General features: G+C 37.8%; 1 protein-coding gene across 1 annotated transcript; it reads right to left on the reverse strand.

Annotated features, from left to right (window-relative positions):
• Window positions 1-11,334: 11,334 nt before the first annotated feature.
• RB195_012228 (uncharacterized protein) lies at window positions 11,335-20,038 on the reverse strand (the record flags this gene model as incomplete). The annotated part of the gene is made up of 7 exons (XM_064193991.1): window positions 11,335-11,362; window positions 17,462-17,620; window positions 17,929-17,959; window positions 18,018-18,208; window positions 18,348-18,424; window positions 19,744-19,786; window positions 19,860-20,038. 7 exons carry the CDS (start codon window positions 20,036-20,038, stop codon window positions 11,335-11,337), a joined length of 708 nt encoding a protein of 235 aa, XP_064051574.1.
• Between the last annotated feature and the right edge of the window lie 2,003 nt (window positions 20,039-22,041).

Raw genomic sequence — 22,041 nt, forward strand, 5'->3', positions numbered from 1 at the left:
CAGCAGACGCCACATTAAGCGAGTAAATGGTAGGCGTTAACACACATTTCTCACCACCACAGGATTTCGTCGTCGCCTCTGCATTATCCGAGAAACCGTGAATACAATGATTAGGTGCTTACCGCAAGGAATCTAGCTAATATCGCTGCTGTGAAGGAAAAATGTCCCGATAATTTCGCAAAAAAAATTGCCAGGCCTTTAAACGAAAAATAGAGAGAAAAAAGTAACAAAGGAAGAAAGGAAGAGGAGAATAAATAAGAAAAATAAGAGCTAGCAAAATTTAACGTCGATAAAAATTTTATTCCCGAAAAATGGGCAATAAAACCTGCTCTAGAACATTTTCTTATGCCTAATTATACTCCTAAGTCCTCCAATTGAAAAAAAAAACCTTAAGCTACGGAAAGTATAACACCAGATTCTGGTACAATTCACTGTGCATTCCAATTATAACAATTGCTGTCGAGCAAGCTCGAAAAAAAAAACCGCAAGAGGACCAGTTCTCGCATGAAAGAGAGAAATAAACTCTCTAAAACTAGCACTAGGACACATAAAACTCGATAATAAGTGAAAACTTCAGCCATATAAGGATGTGTAGGGGTAATTTTCTGTACACTGAACCTTTTAATACTACCTGCACTTAATCGATTACCATAAAAACAACAATAATCGGACAACAACGAAGAAAAGAGCAAATGCGAATTTTGGACGAGTTCACCGTAGCATTTTTGTGACATTTTTAATATAATTAGATAGACTACTCCGCCACTAATCGTGTTCACCGAAGGAGAGGCACAAAGACGAAGAACTCGTCCGGATTCGAACGAATTAAATATTCGATGACAATTTAGTGTAGCTAAGGCGTAATCACGTCAATTTTTTTCTGTTCAGGAGAAAGTTCTGGGATAAAGTTGTTTTTGGGGGGAAAAGAAAAGAAATACAAGAAAATAGCGGGACTGTGACAGAATTCGGTCTCTCTCCCATTCACCCGAACATTTTCTCTCTTTTTTTTTTGCAAGAAAAAAAAACCAAGTCGAAATTTCTCGATCGGGCTCAATAGCAAAACGTCTCTTTAGAAAAACTACAATAAATTCCAGAAATCCCAAAGTTTCAAGATTTACTATCACATTGATCACGTAAAATTGCACAAAATCAAAGCTGGAAAGTTTTCGGCGAAAAAAAAAACTAAGAACTCTTCTAACGATCACATTAAATGAGCTGGTGGACGGTAATTGAGGTTGATTTGCTTTATATGAGAAAAATGCGCCTATGCTAATGATGGGTCCCATTAATTCGGCCATAATTAGGAAGCGCCATTAGGAAGTTCTGGGAAAATGCGCTGGGCGACTCGTCGCCTCGCCTCGCCTCGCCTCGTCTTGTGCGTGTAGGTAATTAGGTAATTAAAGCATCCGGAAATAGCAGCGAATAGCCTGCAGGAACAGTGTCTCTGGAAACTGGACGAAAACACCGGGGGGTGGGTGTGGAAGGGGGAAGCAACTTGTGTTCTACTTCAAGGAACTAACTACGCTAGAACAGTGGTGGGGGAAAATAACTACGAAACACAATAAACTGGTCTCTCCTCATCTGACGGCGTCTGCGGTCGTCTGCGTCTGCGTTCGGTTGCTTACGCGCTACTTTCACATCAATCACAATAACATCAAAACGTAAACGGGTAGCAATGGCAGCCTATAAGGAAAGAATCCGAATAATGCACTACTACACTGTTCACTTCACCGTGAGTAATATGGATGGAAATGAATGAAACAAATTCCTTGTTTTCTACGAGATTACGGTAATTTTTCAGTAGAAATTACCCGTTTTCAAGCGCGAAACGCCGGCCACAAAATGAACAATCGAATTAGGCGGACGGCACGAATTCATCGACGCCACTTTGCATATGTATGTAATCGTTGACCGATTACATAATCGATTTAGAGATCTGCCCGTACCGTAAGTTACGGTCGGTACGTAATTGCACATGTTTGCGAATGTCAGCGAAAAAAAAACCTAGACACCACCTGAAGGGAATCCAAGGAGAATGTAAGGAAGTACAGACTTCACAAAGGTAACTGCCGTTCCCGTTTATTGTTCATGATGTTTATTATTATTCATTTATATTTAAGTTGTTTATTTATTATTGTTTTTTGTTTATTATTAATTTTACATTTATTTTATTATTCTTTTCGATTTTTTTTCGAAACCACATGAAAAACTTGAATGAAAAGGTCCGAATATTCTAAGAGAATGAAAGAAAAAAGACAAAGTATGAAGGAATTCAGGAAGAGGATAAGAAGCACAAGTCACAAGATGCTTTAGAAGTTTCATGATAATGTGCAAATTCCAGTCAAATAAATTTTCGTTTTTTTTTCATTTTTTATTTTTCCGGCAGTCACCATTTATCTTTGAGATTTGAAAAAGAGAAGGCCTGTCAATCCACGAAAAAGTGCGCTATAAAGGGCTAATTTTGCCGCATAAATTAAGGCGAAATTCTAGTGATGAGCTCTGTTCCTTTTTGGTTTTTTTTATGGCACACCAATGGTGTTTCCAAACAAAATAAGAAAATAAATAAACGATAACAATCCAAAAAATAAGCTCATAACAGACCCATAACAATCAGCCAATTTCGCATCCAAAAATAATCCGGAATTATTGAACGAATACCATATATACGGTCGGTGAAAAAAGTCCCATTCAGACAAGAGCAACGCAAATCCCCCATAACAGCTGAGTCTACATGACATAAACGACGAGGTCGCTCGCTAGCAAAAAGCAAACATTTTCAGTCATGGAATGATGTGTGGATTGATTTGATCACAAAAATAAGAAAATATATATTTCTATGTTGAAATATCCAACAAAATGTGTGGGGAATACGAGGTGAGCACAGCACGAAACGTTAAAAGATACGGGATAGAGGTGGCACACCAAGAAAAAAGACTGAAGATGAAGAAAAAATTTACATCAAGGGATAATCAACATAATTAAAAAAAAAAATCCATTTCCTTCAAAATATCTTCAAATTTCACTAAATAGAAATATTATCTTACAGAAATATATTGACATTTAGAAGAAATAAAAACGGAAAAGAATCCATAAACGCAAATTTTCAATGGGAATCTACAAAAGTTCTCATCTTTTCGACTTTTTAGTACGATGAGAAAAATGTTAAAATGAAGAAAATAAATGAGAAAAAGTAAGGAATAAGGAAAGAAGACGAAAAAAGGAAAAAACAAATATGAATACAAAATGCAAAAAAATGAGAACATACAAAAAGAGAAAATATTATTGTACGTATTGTATGTATTTTGTATTTATTTTCATATACTCTATTATTTTTTTATTTTTTTTATATTTATTTTTTTACATTTTATATTTTGCTATTTTTTTATTGTATTATTGTATTTATTTTCAAAATTTTATGTCAAAAAAGAAACTTTCTGTAAAACCTGTCACTCCCGACCTCATTTTTAGAAACAATTCTAACCGGTACAGGACATAATTCCATAAATTTAATCGGCTACAGTTTCTTTTTTTTCTGCAGAAATTTTGCACAATTCGATTTTAATATGCACAATATTACAGGGATAGGCGTAGTTCTCGGGCTCAAAAAATTCCCGACATCGGTCATGATTAACAACCAAGGACAACAAATGTGACAACAATGTAAACTTGTTTTCCGTGAACAGAGTCCGGTGAAAAAGTGAATTAATAATGCGACAACGTCGTTTGACTCTGCTGTGCATCGTTTTTTTTTCCCAGAAACTTCCAAATATGTCGGGAAGATAGCAGCAAGTTTCCGTATCGGCTATCAGCGCAGCGTATAGCAGCAGCAGCAGCAGCAGCAGGGTGACGTAAAACCCATCAAAAGACCGGATACGGTTGCGTATGTATGTGTACGTTGTGTCAGAAAGTGTATATGTTTCGGTTCACTGAGTTCTCACATCGGGTACCAGCAGATCTATGAACCGATAATAGATGGCTGGACGACGATAACACGATGTGAAGCGTAACGAGGACAAATCGTCGTGGCATGGCTTAGTGCCCTCACCCCCCACCCCCAGCGATATGCCCGCAGGGTTCGGCTATTCCACATTACACTTAACTGTAGTCAGCATGGTACGGGGATGAATTCAGGATAATATTTATTAATTACTTATTAATTTTATAATAATATGACTTAACAACATAATATTTCATAACTTTTTTTATAATAATTTTTTATTTATTAATTTATTCTTTATATGGTTATCCATGAGTATATGAACGGAGTATACAAAGAACAAATAACACAAATAAACATCACCAGAAAGTGCAGTGAAGAGTATATTCATACGTTACAGAAAAGAATAATAAATAAATAAAAATACAAACAAATAAACCTCCAATTATTTGTTTACTTAAGCAGTCCATTGATAGCTTTCATAAATACTTGAGGTTTAGGTAGGTATGTAGTTTTCAGCAAATAATGATAATACGAGAGTTTGACAATGAAACTTACATTTTATTAATCAATTATATTATATTCCACTATTACTAAACTATTATATTTTATTTTTAATTATACTATATTATATTATTACTTCATTAACGTATTTTATTTTATTATCTACATCTATTATTATACTTTATTTTATTGATTTTAATCTCATAACGATACGAGAGTTTAACAATGAAACGCACATTTTATTTATTAATTATATTATAATATTACCACATTATTTTTAATTTATTTTATTATCTATATTTGTTATTATAATTTATTGATTCTCGATTTCATAAAAATATGAGAGTTTGACGTAATGAAACGTACGTTTTATTCATTAACCATTTTAAATTATATTATAACTATATTATTACACTTTTTATTACCTACAATAATCATTACCCTTTATTTTATTGATTTGATTTCATAATAATAAGAGAGTTTGACAATGAAACGTACATTTTGTTAATTTATTAAATTATATTATTACTACATTATCATATTTTATTTTTAATTACATTATATCATGTTATTAATATACGATTATATTTTATTTTATTATCTATATTTATTACTGTACTTTATTTTACTGATTTCGATTTCACAGCGAAACAAGCGAAACAACATTCACGAAACGTGCGTTCGTTCCTTCGTTAAGAGATCAGAAGAAATGATAGACATTCCTTAATTACATATTATGCAATGAACTGCGATAGATCATTTGATTCAACGAAAAAAAAAGTGTGCGGGAGAAAAGTACGAGTTTCGGTTGATTGTCGGAGCAGATATGTACGTTAGATGGCATAGAAGGGCGATGCGATTAGGCAGATTAGGAAAGACGACGGGTGGAACGACGAGGACGGGAAATATGAAATCGGTTACCCAAAACATTGTACTCGCTGATGCGGAAAAAAAAATGTTCGAAAAAGTGCATTGAAAAAAAGTACGTTGCGCTCGAAAAATTAGGAGTGCATTTAACCACAAGAAAAAAAAAAACAAATGAGCCTAGTGGAAACTAAAACACAATTTACCGCTGACCGCCGGCTAGTACGGATCCATAGGACCACCGTATCACTCCCATTTTCCTATTGATTCAATCCTTTAAATATGAGAAATTTCATGAAAATCACGAAAAGAAACATTTGTAACAGTTTTAAACTGAAAAAAGAAGAAAGAACAAAGTGCATGGATTTATCATTCCTTTTAGGACCATCCTATGCGTTCCACTTCAACTAAGAATCATTTGAGGTTCCTGGAAGGATCTGTCGAGTTCATCCTTTTGTATCAAATCAATGCTTTCACCCTCACAAACAAGTCTGGCACCAATTTATGGACTTCGGAGGGATGAAAGTTTTAGTTGGCTTCAAGGCGGATTCGTACCTCCGATCGATCGTTCCGACAGAGCGGAACCCTTTACCAACTGCGCTACACCCGACCCAGCCAATATCATAAATATTATACTTTTGAATGCATTTGAATGGAAAATAACGTGATCGAGCCGTTCCCCTGCCTAAAAATCACCGAAAACTTCGAGAATAATCCAATAAAATCCAATTCCAAAGCAAATTCTTCCGGGTAGTAGGGCGAAAACGATTTGAAGCTCGGTACAAATGAGTAAGCGTGCACTGCCGCCGAGATGGGACCCTCAGACATTTCTGCACTTCAATTTTAGCACGATAAGGTACCAATTCATTTCTAACTGCTGGTTCAATCGCACTACCATCGTTTATGCAACTGCATCCAGTCTCCAAGTCGTTTTGACCTGACTATATCCCCATCCGAAGTATTCCAGTTGTAGTTTAATTGATCCAATTATCCCTAACTCTAATCAGATTCCTTAATCACATCGTGTATGCCGACGTACAACGAGATTTCTGTCGTACAGTTCCCTTACAGATAGAACTGATCATGTGATCCTCTTGCAGCGAACCCCTCCCTCCTCTCACAACAAACGACCTCATAAACACTTCATTCAGTGCTGTCACCATGTCACTAAACGCATATAAAGCGTTAATTCATTCCAATTAGGTAATAAAATAGAATTGTGATCTTAAAAAAAACAGTCGAGACAAGAAATACAGGGAAACAGTCAAAAATCTTTGCAACAACAAAACAAAACCATTATTTGCAAAAATTCCATATGAATATTCTTCTTTTTTTGTTTTTGCGTACCTCCAGAAAAAAAATGGAAGATAACAGATAAAATGGCAAAAAAAAAATCCTAAAACAAGAGAATGGTAATGGAATAAAAAGGACGAAAAATTAGGAATAAAGTCAAAAAAGAACTACAAGAGATGTAAAGATATGACAGACTGCGAATGTATTCGAAATTCGAGAGAAATTCTCCAGGAAAAAATACTCCGAAAAAATTTAGTCAATCCTCGAAAAAGAGCATCTGAGCATCTGTGGAAGGAGAAGTTTGATTAGTGTGAAATATAAAGAAATCCATTCCACTCATCCAATCCAGTTCCAGAAAAAAAAATTCACACATTTATAATCAAACCCGGAAAAATTTTGCTAATTTTCATGAAAAAAGTGCTGCAACTAATCACCAATATTCACTAGGATTCATCCATGAGGAGTAAGTTCCATTTAAAAAAAGAAAAGGCTTTTCCTCTTGCTTTAAAATTTTATAGACATAAATAAATTATTCATGAGTTTAGAAATTTAAAATGAAATTTCAAAGAAAATTCCGGCTGAAAGAAGACTGTTATACCTCGATAGAGGCACAATATCGACAATATTCCACCTCAGAACTCGTTTAGTTCACGAAAAAAACCGATCAGGCCATTTAGGAAAGTGCATAACGACAGAAAACACCCTCTACAGCAGGAAACAATTTCCCCAACTGACAAAAATCATACAAATCTAAACATTTTAGCGGCCAAAGTGGTCTGACAATCCGAAGTTAACTGGACCAACATGTGTTCCTGAACCGGACATGCTGAAATCCGCTGAGGCGTCCGGATTAGGATGGTTGTTTCGGACGAGAGGCGAGTGGGAAAAACCGCTTCGATCACCGGTTTGAAGGTTTGAATTTTGAGAATAAATGTGCACGTTTAGGGGATTCATTATGAAAAGGAACTCCGGGAAACGAGTCGATGACTAATTTCCTAGAAATTTCCTTTCTTCCTGTCTTGAGACCATCTCCAAATCCGTACAGAACTTACGGTAACTTTTATTGAGACGAATCAAGACCACCGACGCAGTGATAGCGTCCAGAAACGTTTTCTTTGCCACAAACTTCACAACAACCACTCGGAAGCTGTGACGTAACCGTGGAGAAAAAAAAACCACTGCAATCCTTGCGCTACCACCACCGGCTGTGAAGGACTGGAAACGAGATCTCAAGTGTGCGTCGAAGCAATCATGAGACTATTGTGTGGAGGGATAGAGGCGAAGACTGCTGGATATGAGGATAGATCGAGAGGATGAAAGAATTCCGAGAAACTAACACACTACTGTATATGTTGCTAATCCAAGAAAATGAGGGAAAACCACCGAATTCCCCTAGAAATTTCGAGAAAATTACCCGAGATCTCTAACTTTCTGGAACAAAAACCTCTCCAGTACTCGACAACGTTCGCCCACTTACCGTAGAAGATCGCTTCGTGTAATTACGACCTGTCGACGTCCACAACTGCTAACCACAACAACTTCTTTTACGATTTGACCTATGCTGAGCGACCTTGAAAGTCAAAAGACGAGAAAAACGAAAGAAACGCGCTCTTAAAACTTAAAGTAGAAGTTTTGAGGTTGTTGGAGAGGTGAGTTGCCTTTTTTATGCGATGTCTTGACAAAGTTCGACTAGAAGGAAACGAAGGGAAAGCCAGAAATCGCTTTAATCCGAAATTTCGGATTTCCCCTACAGCAACCAGACATTTAATCGCATCCAAAAAACGAAGAGAAATCTCTTTTTTTTACTCAGATTGAGGAAAGAATACAAGGAAAGGGAAAAACGTTTGAACACAAGCACAACCCAGCCTTATATATGAAGAATTTGTTATTTATTTCCATCCATCTTTCACTGTACCTTTATTTCACTACCTATTATTTATTACTTATTTTTTACCTATTACTCCCTTACCTACTTTTCTACTTTAATTTTTGCTTGTGGACGAAATTATAGGAGAATTTAGAGAAGTCCGAAAACTTCTGAAGTGAGTTGTACAACAAAGAAAACACAAAAAAAACACGAAAACAAGTCTAGCTGGAAATCCTCCTAGTTGACCAAGTTTCCTGGCAAATCCAGTTAAGAATAAAGGAAAAATCTATTCTTCGCACTTTTACATACAGTAACTGCGGAAAATTTCAATCCCCAAAATTCCAGGAGATGTCCTCTAGTGTGACCTTTAATTGTAGTAGTATTTGCGTTCCAGGTGAAAGTCGGAAAGTGCGAGGTTCTCAGCAAAATCAGCTGACCGAATTTTAGAGACAGAGGAAGAAAAAAATAAAGAATATGATAATGAATCTATGGTAAAAATATGCAACATAACCGAGGGGAAATATCATATTTTCCCGTTGAGAAATATTCTGAGAAATCAGCACAAAATTCCTATTGTGAGACAAAGCAACAACAGAGCACCTCGGAATCGTCACGGGACCAACAACACAGTAACTGCCGTCACGTTATCGACAGTGACAAATTAGACGGAATCATCACCCCCATCTCAGACGTTGACTTACTGAACCATAAGTACGTTATACGTTCAGAGACGAGTGACGGCAATTAGCTAGCCGAAGTCACTGTACATGTCCGACACTGGGACCGGATTTCTCAGCACCGTACAGCTAACGCAAGAAGATTTATGTGAAAAATAAGTTCATTAACTTCGCTCCACTCGCTCGCTATGACTTCTGGTGCTGCTGGGTTTAGGATTCCACGACGTGATAGATTATGGTGGAAGTGTGGATGGATGGGGTGACATGACAAGGATGTGGGCTGGAAACGCGCTTCTGCTTCTTGCGTCCACAATTACTTCATGTAGACGATTTCAATGGCATAGAATAAAATAGAAGGATTTTAGGCGATTTCTTCCGAAATTCTTTTATGTCGTTGAAATCGTTGAGAAAAAATATTATATTGTGTTATTATATTATATTAATTACGGGAAATTGAAAACAAAGTGAAAGAATAAAAATTTAAAAAAAAAACAAATTTGAAAATAAAATCAAACAATTGAAATTATATCATTAAAAACAGAAACTATTGCAAAAAAAAAGATTCCTCTATACGATAATTCCTCTATACAATATTTTTGCAATCTTAGGACACTGCACCTTGTTCGTCGTATATAAGTACATAGTCCTCGTACTCGGATGATGTTGAAGTTGAGAATAAATTATAAATCGTTTAATTTTTAACTTAGCATTGGGAATAAAATAAATGTATACATAGTGATGGATTAAATAGGGAGTAAATCGTAGAAAACTAGCAGGAAACTGTCAGAAATTTCTGGGGAAAAAAAACTCCACAGAACTATTACGCTAATGGAAATGTCCTTAGTTAAGTTTTAAAGTGGTTGAAATACCAGAATATTATTCATATAACCAGAAAAGAAAAAAGAGAAAAAAGAGAAAGAGTTTTCAGGAATGAAATAGGAGGTTACTAGGAAGGAGCCACAATGTAAGACATCCATATCTGATAAGGTAGCTATCCGTGATTTTAGTGAGCAGATCGATTGCCAGAGGAGAAAATTACGTAGCACCTCTATTTCCATCCTTCCGGATCGGTAAAATTGAATTGGAACGACTTGAACTACATATTTAGAGCTATTAGCCCAAGTTATGACCTAAAAATCCATACAAAAATCTACTAAAAACCACGTATCCGACACAATTTCGTCGTTCGAAGAACATAATAGAAAAGAGGTTGGTCAAGAGGTTGATCGAACGAGGGGGGAGCGAATTGGTGCAACCATGTTGTAGGCCCGGCCGGCGATTCGCGTCCCTCCGTCGTGTAAATCGCGCCTCCATCCCTACCCATCCCTCCTTCTCCCTGTATTGCTCGCACGGAAAGCGGCCATACATACAACTCTTAGAGAGGGCGATGATTGCACGGATGTATACGTTGAGAATTAAAGGTCAACAATGTACTTGATCGCCTTGTTCGGCGATGATTTCGAAGTTCACAACGAGCACGATGAGCCGCTTAATTTCCTCACCGAGGAGCGTGGAACACAAAGTTCACGGAAACTCTTCCTGGTGTATCCATATGTATTCGACTGGAAAATCGCCTTTTCGAATGGGAAAACATGGTAGTGAGGCGTGTAATCTCCCATAGATCAGCGTTGTTTTACAGTAGCAAATAATCTTTACCGGTTTAAATATTCCATATTAAATATAATAATTTATTTAAACGGTATATTGATCTGTAGGTTGGTTTATGATAGCCATTAATTTAAAGGCTGCACCGATCTGTAGGTTGACACATGGACCGAGAAGAAATAATACATACAAATGGGCCGAAAAAAGAAAATATACAAATACAAACAATAAATAATACTAAATAAGATATGAATAATGCATTTAAGATTGGAAAGGGAGCAAAACAGAGGAGAAATAAGAGAAACAAGATCCTTTGCTGAAATAATCTCCTAGAATCGCCCAGGAATTGACCGACAGCTGAGGTTTTAGACGTTTCAAAGTGAAAAGAACTATGAACGTATATCGAAGCAAATCCATTCGACGAGCTTCCGGACGGACGAGTATAGGGAAGAATCCACAAACAAACATACATATTACTACCGCCCTCTGTGTTACAAAAGAAAAGAGCGCGCAGCCGTCGGCAAAGAAATGAAGGAATTGCATTCTGAAGACTGTATGTACGAGGTAGCGGAACTACTCGTGCAGGTTCAGGCATGGATATGAGCTCCAGGGACACTAAAGGGAACTTTTTTTTAGAAAATTGATGTTATTAAATTGGCCAAAGAGATAAAATCACAAACAAAGCTAACAGAAGCTTAACAGAGGCCGTGGGCGAACGCTAAGAACGTTAAGAACTTGAAGAATATTTGATTTACGATTCTTATTATTATTATTGTTATTATTATTATTATTATTATTATTATTATTCGACTATTAATCGATTATTATTTCATTTTAAAAAATCTTTGCACATTTTCTATTGAAACGTCTGACTTTCAATGAACCTCAGCCTAGTTGAATGTTGTATTGATTTTAAAAAGCTGTATACGAGGTTAATGAATAATTTAAAATTATTTAAAAATAAATAAAAAGAAAATAAAATTATTTAACAACCTCGTATACACCTTACCAATATCAAAACGACATTTTTATTATTATATTATTATTTCAACCACAAAATCATTGCAAATCCTTTATTATTCGATTATTCATTTATAAAATCAGAAGAAAAATTTTGTTAGATTTTGATTCCTTCATTTATAAATCATTATGCTTTTTTATTAATCCATTACTATTTCATTTATAAAAATTTTTCTTTTTGTTAATTTTTGTCTGAAAACACAAGGAAAATGTCGTACGTACACTAATACTTATGTTTAGCTCGACGACCGCTACGGGACCTTCGTCACTACTGAGTGTCAACATATGGGCCGCTTCTGAAGATGCGGACTTCTTCTCTTTCCTAGAAGAAATCCTGCACTTACTGACTTTTTCTGTTTTTTTTTTCTTTCTTTTTTATTCCTTTTCTTTTCGATAATTCTTCCAAACCCATAAGGCTAGATGATAGAGTGAATTCCACCAGACATACAAACACCTAAGCCAGAATCTTCTCCTCAAATAGCTGCACTTGACCTTCCAATTCAAAAACGATCTTGACTCGAACAAACCGAAAAGCTACGGATAGCTCCCTGCACAAACAAACGATTGACCTTCAACGTCAACATCGTATAAAATAGACAGTCTCGCTCCAAAAATTCGAGTGAAAGTATATATGCTATGATACGAATGAAAAAAATAAGCCTAAAAACTTGTTGCAAACTATAATTTGACATCGTATGTTATAATTGATGGTTGACAGTCGCTTCGATACATGTTTTTATCATCATATGACGAGCGAAAACTAGTCTCGACTTAGCAAAAATCTGACAAAAATCTCGAGAAGTTCATAGAAGATAACTATAAGTAGGTTTCTTGAAGTTCATCAACCCGTTCAGACCTTATTTCATGCAATTAGTTCCAAACACTAAATATCAGCATGAAATACATTATAATATAGTATAAAGTATATATAATATACAAGATATCATAATGGGATGAAATTAGCCTCTGCTTTGAAAAATAATAATAATAATAATAGTATAAAATTAATCTCAGCAAAGGGCGGGTGTGGTGTAGCGGCTAGAGGTTCCGCTTCCTGCACGATCGATCGGAGGTTCGAATCCGCCCTAGCGCTCACCAAGCCTTTCATCTCTCCGGGGTCGATAAATTGGTACCAGATTTGTATGGGAGGATAAAAGCACTGACTTAACACATCGGCTAGCCACCGCAAGTCATTGGATGGGCCAGTTACACGTTCGTGAACCTCAAACGATTCTGAATTGAAGTGAACGTGGAGGGCGCGTATCGATTAACGCCAGGAACTTTATTTTTTACCCGTTAATCTCAGCCGTAAAAAAACGACGGGAAATGGAATGGTTGGGATACAAACTCGATAATACAAAAAGTCCTTAGCCATTTTCATCCAGCCCCGTTATCCTGGGTCCGGGCACCGGCTCTGATTACCGCATCTATGCTCTGACCTACAGTTCCCTTTCCTTAGGCACCGCTTCTAAAAGTTGCATCGTCCTATCCGGTACTGTTTTTCCAAGTTTTTTGTTTTTTTTTGCTTCGAAGGCATCTGGACGTTCGAAGCTGTGGACATACTTCGCTTCTACGTAATTGCTGAACTGACGTACATAGAGTCACTTCAAGCCTCTTTATCCTCGCACACAAATCTGGTACTACTTTGTTGATCGCGGAGAGAAGAAAGACCATGTTGAGGCCTAATATGAAATTTCAACAGAGTAGACACTGTGGGAACCAATCTCCAAGTCCTCTCTTCTTGAAACTTCGGCATTTTGAACTGAATTTATGTTTTCTTTTTTCCCAACAAAGTTTTGAGAAAATTTTATGGTTTCGACAACTTTGTCTTTATCAAAGGCCTGAAGATGTTAGTCGAGATTTTTAATGCTATGCATATCTCATCAAACTGCTCCTCGTTACTCACCAAGCCTCGATATCGTTATCTAAGTACACTACGCAAGAACTCTAAATCGGAAAACAAACTGACCAGTCTCATCGGCTGGCGGAGCTGGTGAACCACCGCGTTCCTGCAGATTGTCATTCAGGGCGAATGAGATCCACACTCTTTGCAGTATCCTCAAGTATAGGTTTGGGAAGTGCCATGAGAGCCTCTTATCACACAGCGACACCTACCCTTCCATAACTCTCAGAAATGAACATTCATTTCCATTAAAAACAAAACTTCGATCCCCTAACATATAGTCCTTTACGATTGACCAAACACCAAAAATCCAAGAACAGAACCTCATCCATGACTCAGAATGATACGGAGGAGAATGACACAAAAAAAGGTAATTCTATCAATATAAATCCTTTCCAAAAAAAAATAATCTATCTAAAGTTCTTATATCAAAGCCTACAAATTTCGTGGAGAAAAATATTTTTCAGGCACGAAACGCCTCTCTATACGGATCTCTATGCGCGTCAATTTGAAACTAAGAGGAAGCCGGCACGAAATATTCATGTGTGGACAGCAGCAGCTTCCAGAACAGTTTACATAAGCAGCACACGCGTGACACTTACATACATCCACGGTCAGGCGGCCAGAACACTTCGCCACAGTCTCTTTTTCGATATAGGACAACGCCGCATTCGAAGCGATATTGAACGACGTCGTTGTCGTTGTGTTTACTTAGTGGAACACACATGAGAAGCTCTTATGATCGTCGTCAAGGAACCAGAAAATATTACTTAACCAGGATTTTATTTGTTCAGTATGAATAGTAAGGTGAATTCAACCCGCAGAACTCGCATGGGTTGCGCATTACGTTGGGGTCAACGAATCACGAAGTTAGGTGGATCTGGTCAGCTGTGTATCGTCCACTTCGGGATCTACTATGTAGTAAAAATTCCCACTTACATTTCTGGGATCACTTCAAAGAGCATTTCAAAAATATACATCATTTCTAGGAAAATTACAAAAAAAATATTACAAACGATCGCTATGTAGTATTTAAAAGTTATTCAAGAGAACAAAAAAAATATAGAGAAAGCTTATGCACATTACTGGATTTTAAACAAAATCCATGAAACAGATCTGGACAACGCTTTTCTAAAGAGTCACTCAGCTTAGAAATTGCTTTCAATAATTTCTTCCAGCAATTTTAAAGACATAGCTTGAAACAACAACAAAAATCTGACTTTCGTAAGAACTACTGACCACAAAAGAACTCATTGCAGCGAGTGGTAGAGTCCTAAATTCTCCTCTTTTACTGTTTCATAGTCCAGAATTACGAAGAAGACGAGTTCACGATGTAGGTGCAGTAAGACCTCAATGGATCAAAGATCTCTCCTATATTTCCTGGTAGAATTTGATAAAGGTAATAAACCTGCCTATAGCAATAGTATTTAATTTTTTTTTTGGATTACCGTGCTGCATTATTGCTTCAGTGTTTTATTACTTTCCCTAAAACGGATATTTCACAGATAGACAAACTAATGAAGTATTTCTTTTGACATTTTCTTTGTTATTTATTTCATCGGTAGATAAACCAATATGTTAGAAAAAGTATTTCTTAAACCTTTGTCTTCAGTCTGACTCGATCCTTTACCCCAGAAACTTTACTAAATTGTCAAATAGTGTCGATGCTCAGTTGACCGTAACTCTAACGGGAACCCTGTCTCCTTCAACCACGAAAACCGTCGATCACCAATGGAACAGATATCGGATTGCGACCAGTTTTGACTCGAAGTAAAAACGTGATCATAACGGAGGGAGAGTCGATCCTTGCGCCGATGAAGGGCACAGTGGCCGTCGAACGAACGCCGGCTTCGTCGATGATTTCACCAAATCCGCGTTCCATTTCACTTTCATCCGGAATGATACGATGATCTCTATACGACCGTAGTGGTGGAAATCGTAAGCGGAAAATTCTAGAGCAGATTCCTCATCACTAGGATGTATCCATGTATAGCCGACTGGACTTCACGAACGAAATCCGATGTGTGCCTTAAACTAATACACACAAAGAAAGAGACACAGAGACTGGATACGAGCAAACAAACAGTGAAAGATGCGTGTTCACCACTTGGAAGCGCTGTTCGTGCAATGTTTATTAGCGCCCGAAGAGATCCTTCCATGAAGAAACATGTGGATTATCCGCATCTATGCTGAATATTTCGGATTCATGTAAATTACAACGCGCAACGTGCTCATCTTCTACCTTAACAAAAGAGAGCTGAACAAGAAAACAAAGAGTGATGGTGTCATAGGAAGAAGAAACGAAATAATAGATAAATAAAATAAGAAAAGAATGAATTGAAATAATACTGGCACCTAGGAAAGTTTAGAAACCAACCAACAGCTCTGAAATTTTACTCATCCAAGCAAGAAAGAAAGAGGAGTATCCTAACGATTAGGAAATCCTTACGAAACCTTGCAATGAACAGAACTAAAAAATAAAAAAAATGAAAGCTTAATTGGAATTTTCTTCATTGAGGAAAGAAATCACTGGCCATATCAACCATATAACCAGCCCAACGAAGCTTATAATCAAATTAACGTGAAGACTGTTATGAAAAAAGCATGTGTACAGAAAAGCTCAATCTCTTCGCTGAGTGAACTAATTCAAATCAGATCGATCGCTTCCGTTCGTTCGATGAAAATAACGAGGTTCTTTGCAGCAAAACATTTTATTACTAACCATTCAAAGGAAAGAAAAATAACCACGAGAAAACTCTCACCTCAATCGAATTTTGCATAAGAACCCGACAGGAATTATCTTTTTTCTGTTGAAGTATAGCTATTTCAAAGACGGAAGACCGATGACCGACAAAGAAAAAAACTGCTCGGAAAGGCTAAAAAGCACAATAGAAAGCAATAAGAGTCTCGGGGAATGGTTGTATTGACCTCGCCGACGATGCCATTCTCCTCGCTGATCACAATTTGAACTGACAAACGAGATACGATAACGACGAAGAGTTATAACGACATTGAATACGGTGAAATTGCCCTAACGGTTGGTGAAAACATACGATTGATGACGGCCGCATGATGGCGGTTTCACCTCTCAAAATAACGATGTTTAACAGTGACAGCGAAACTCGCTTTCTGCTCAGGATTTGCTTCCTTAGCATAAGCTTTTGCGGTTTTTTCGCCGTTCAAAAAGATTGGAGAAAATCCGGTAGTCGTTCTCGTCGTTCGCTTCGAATAGCTTAATTCTTTTGCTACCCTATCGGGCTTCTGAAAATTAGAAAAAAAAATGAAAATGATAGATATCAAAGTTCAAAACCTCGCGAATTCCAGCACTTTTTTTATCCTTATATTTCTTTTTTGACGAAGTAAACAAAACCAAAATGTAGAATCGTCTAACGGCTCACATTAAACAGCATCGCAGAAGTATCAGGAATCCGGATCACATTTTATCAGAAGAAAATCGTTCTCTACAATTTCAATTTATTTTCCAACGACGATAAGACTTTTTTCACAATCCTTTCAAGTTTTTATGAGATATGAGAGGAGTTAGCGGAACAATGAAGTCCTAATTTCGACGTTAAAAAAGGATATCAGTTGGAAATAAAAAAAGAAGCATGCTCATTGTGACATGCTTAATATGCAGGCAAAAAAAATTAGCAAAACACAAAAGTGGAGAGAAACTCTCCATAGTCGGTAGACAGCAGCAGTTCAAAACAACAACAACAACAGAAAACAGCAATTCAAGGATAAATGTAAAATAAAAGGTATAGTAGAAATGCTACAGTTGAAATGCTTACCGAATTCTCGAAGAAGTATTACAGTCGTTCTGACACATAACAATGATGTACAGCACAATGTGATGGTAGAATCCAACAACAGCTTCCAGACTCATCAAGTACGCAGACGTCTCCTCTAATTTACAGCTTTCTTTCAACGCGCACACAGAAACTAAAATGCTTAAAAACATTAAAACAATCTTTAAAAAAAAAAAAAACGGATTTAAACTAATGAGAGAGGAAGTCGGAGAAAATTTCGCATATAAACTAATAACATATAACTATAACTATAACATAACTATATAAACTCTGTTACACGAAAAGTTCACTATCATCGCGCCTTGTTCTTTTAGTAGTGAACATTAGTTTACGATACCGTACGCTAATAAAAGAACAATGTCAGAAGATAGAATGAAGTCGTGTATCAAAAAGAGGTAATATCATAAAGTGCCGGAAAAAATCCCTTTTTTGAAAACTCACCCACTCACAGCTCCGATCCTGTACTCCAACGATGATTACCTATGTAGTTACATATACTCTCTACTGAAGTGCAACCGGATAATCCGGACTCACGAACCATAGTAAATGTCGTTGGCGAATATGGCGTCATCATCGATGCACATCGGAATTAGACACGATAATGTGAGAATAAAAGAGTCATGTACCATTTCCACCACATTGGTCCAAATAACATATTTAACCACATTTAGCACCGAATCAGAATAAAGGAAGATTCGAATCTTCTCGTCAAAACCTTCCTCGAAGAACCTTCAAAACTCGAAGAATGAAAAATTATCAAAGCCCGAACTTTGTCAAATATCAGGAGTTCACTACGTTATCTTTTTAACTCACCTGCTTGTTAAGGAAAAGTTTATAAAAATCAAATACCAAATGAAATGAGAATTACTTTGCGATGATTGTGGAACTGCCGCCGTCTGGTCCTCGTCTTCTTTTTTGCATACCGTTTCTTTCTTCTATGAGTAGCTTAACAAGCAACCACGAGAACTTTCCTAATTTCTACTGCAAGAGATAATAATTCTTCTTGCTCATATATGTTTCCATATCGTAACGACTTATCTTAACAGAAGAAAGGGAAAAATGAAAATAAAGATCTACCAACAACCTGCACATATGTACAGTAAGTCGTTCGTTGCTAAAAGAATGGAGGATAATCACCGATAGTCACGTAGAGGTCAATTCGTAAAGAATGTGGATCGAAATCTGTTTCCAAGGTAAAAAGAGTTAATGATCACCTGGTATGATGGAGCAGCTGAAACCGAGAAACATTCATACGTCGAGCTTATTGGATCCTTGCGACACATGTGTGTTTCATGGATATGTATCGAATATATGTACTGTAGGAGGTTCAAAACGACATGAAGCACGGCGCAGTTGTGGTTGCAGCGGAACGTTGCCGTTAGGATCCAGAGGGGACCCTTGCTGACAACATTCCTGTAGTTCGTGCAATGGTCCACCTCGATTCCAACCACCTTCCTCCCAGCGTTGTGTCGAGCGCATCCGCTCACGCAACTGCACCGTGTTTCATGTTGTTTGGATGCACCCTACTGTAAACATACATACACATTTAATCGATACAAGTAGAATTCCAAGGAAAAGAAAATTTGTAAGGGAAGTCTTGAAACAATACAATCAGTATTAATTTATCTAATTAATTGGTGTAATTAGTACTGTGTACATTGTTTCGTGGACTCCACTAATAACCTACAGGGACTTCCCAAGATTATTTCATGGCTGGAACAGTTTTCGATTTGAGAAGTTCGTCAAGACTTAAAATCACACCAATATATTACAAATAGATGTACGAGTCCCTGACGTAAAAGTACGATGACAGAAAGTCTCAACAGCTGTTTGCACAACTTTTAAACCGTACGTAAAAGCAAAATGGACAATCTCACGCGTTCGTCTCAGGACCAACTTAGATCCTCACCACACGAATAAGGAATCACCTCGATCACTTTGATCACCTTAACTCCCGTTGTTCTTCGAACTGGTCGAGCGAGCGTCAGCAATCCTTCCATTTAAGGAAGGAATAAAAATAGAAAGATAAAAATAAAAGGAATAAAACGCAAAAGCATATGTTAAAAAAAGAAATCCAGATCAATGTGTGACATGGTTCGTTTGAGTGGGGATTTATCGTTTTCGCGTACCAATTACGAGTGTTTGTCGAGCGGCACTAAGCTCAGCTTACGTTCTAATGCGGGATCGCTTACCTGTGATAAACAATTCCGCGTGGGAAAAAAAACAGTTACCACTACTGTACGCGTCCCAATGCATTAACGTACGTCATGCTGTGTTCGTTTCTGGCATGTTCCATGCGCCAGTATCCTTGAAAACAACACATAGTACATACGTATTTGGGAAAAATCAAGGTCACTCCAAAAGTACATCGAATACGTACCTACGACCTCGTGAGACCGCAACCTCACCGCCAGACACCTGGCAGTGCCGAAAATCTAGGTAACGGTCGAGGCGAGACGACGTGAAGCTCAATGTAGTTGTGCAAGCGACTGCGCTCGAAGCGCTGCAGTAAAACGTAACGTTTACGATCGTCGTGGGACCCCTCTTAGCACCAGTCATTCCTGCAGTTGGTGATGGTCCCACTCTGATCCCATCCGCCAGCTCCACCGCGCCGCTTCGAGCACAGCCGCTTACGCATCTATAGTCGGGTCAAAACGACATGAAGCACTGGGCATTTGCTTACGCGCTCGAAACGGTGCGGTGGAGGCAGCAGTTGGAACCGAGTTGGGACTGTCACAAACTGCAGCGATAGATGGTGCCAACAAGGGTTTCAACACGCTCCTAGGTGCTACCCCCCCCCCAATCCCCTGGGGGAAAACCCCCCCCCCAAATACCACCTTCTTTTTTTTTTTTCCTTTTCCCAAAATTTTTTTCCCCAAAACCATACCCATTCCCCCCCACCAAACCACCCACCTCCCCCCCAACAAAACACCCCCCCCCTTCTATTTTTTAAAAAAATAAAAAAAAACCCCCCCTTTTTATTTTTTCTTGGGGGGGGGATACAAAAAAAACAAACACAACACCATTCCAGAGCAGCTACCGAGCGTTAGGTTTCCTGCCTAAGGGCGCTGTGGCCGCGCTAAGGTCCTATCGCGAAGACGTCAACGGTAAGTCTGTCAGAAACAGAACGAAATCCAGCATGGAGATCGCGGATTTTCTCCCCACTGAAGTGACTTATTGCGAATAATTCTTACACCAGTACAACTACAATGCTTATACCATATAAGTTTGTGAACACCTCTAGAATGACCAGATTTAGTCTTTTTTTTAGATTAATTCATTTTTTGGTCATTAACTTGTCGATAAGATACAAACGAACAAGATCGTGAACTAAACTTCAGCAATTTTAAAGGCATTCTATGGTGGCGAACAAGTTTCGGCATTTTCTGATTCATCAGAGCATCGGGAGACTAAAACAGAAGTACGGATAAATGTCAAGGATCCAAAACATAAGTTGGGGGACGGTAGCATAACGTCGGCAACAAGAGAGCCCTGCATTGAGACCACGGATTTTGATCTACGGGTATATCCAGGTGGCTGATTAACTCAACTCCATCACACGATACCCTGCCACCATCACTTCGAGGCTATCCTGATAAGCAATGTAGTTTTAGACTCTTCTGCTCTTGCCATGGACTTCTTGCGATCTCCTGTACAATTATGGATGTGATGCATTCATTGATAAAACGACAATCGATCGATACGATCCACCATCAGCTCAACATCTTGATGGCACAGTTATCGTCCCCCACTCGAACTGTCATGCACGTTCACTCGATAAGTTTTTTTTTGTAACTTTTTAGGCTTCAACATCCGTGATCGTAAACTTTGCACACGTCCTCTCTACCAACAGCTCCAGTCCTCTTTCACTCGGTTCTCGGATGCGATAACTCTATGACTAGGTTTTTAGATGCGATCACTACGTAAAAATCTAAATTATCCACCGTTATTAAACGCACAAGATGTCATTCTATGCCAAAATTTCTAACCATAACCACTTTCTTCCAGGAACGCGGAAGCATGGATTTTGGATGTACTGACAGGTACCTTATCGACTAATGGATGTGTTTCAGAAGTGTTTTTGCATGTCATCCCGTCCTCTCATTGATTGATCTCTTATGAAAAATAGAAAATCTCTTATGCGAACTCCACCTCGAGCCCCTTACGGTAGCTCGAGTCATTCCCCTGCACCTTTTCAGTGCTCTCGACCCGCGCACAAAAACACTTCTAATAAAAAACATCCACTTACTCGATAAGGTAATTATTAGCACGTCCAGTATCCATGCATTCGCGCTGCGGCCAGAAAATTTCTCGAAAATAACTGGAGAACAACTTGAGATTTCTGTAATGTACTGGCTTTGAGTATTTGACGAAGATTTTCATCATTATTTGATTATTATCAACATCAATAACTCGCCGACATCAATACACATCGAAAATCAGCAACAGCGAAACCAGTGAGAGTCTGCAGAAACCCCCAATATGTGTCATTTTCCTTCCTATCCTTGCATTATCCACTATGTTTGAGCTCGTAATCTTTGACATGACACAACCACGTGTAC

Source organism: Necator americanus, chromosome III, assembly GCF_031761385.1.
Source record: "Necator americanus strain Aroian chromosome III, whole genome shotgun sequence".
Lineage (NCBI taxonomy): Eukaryota > Metazoa > Nematoda > Chromadorea > Rhabditida > Ancylostomatidae > Necator > Necator americanus.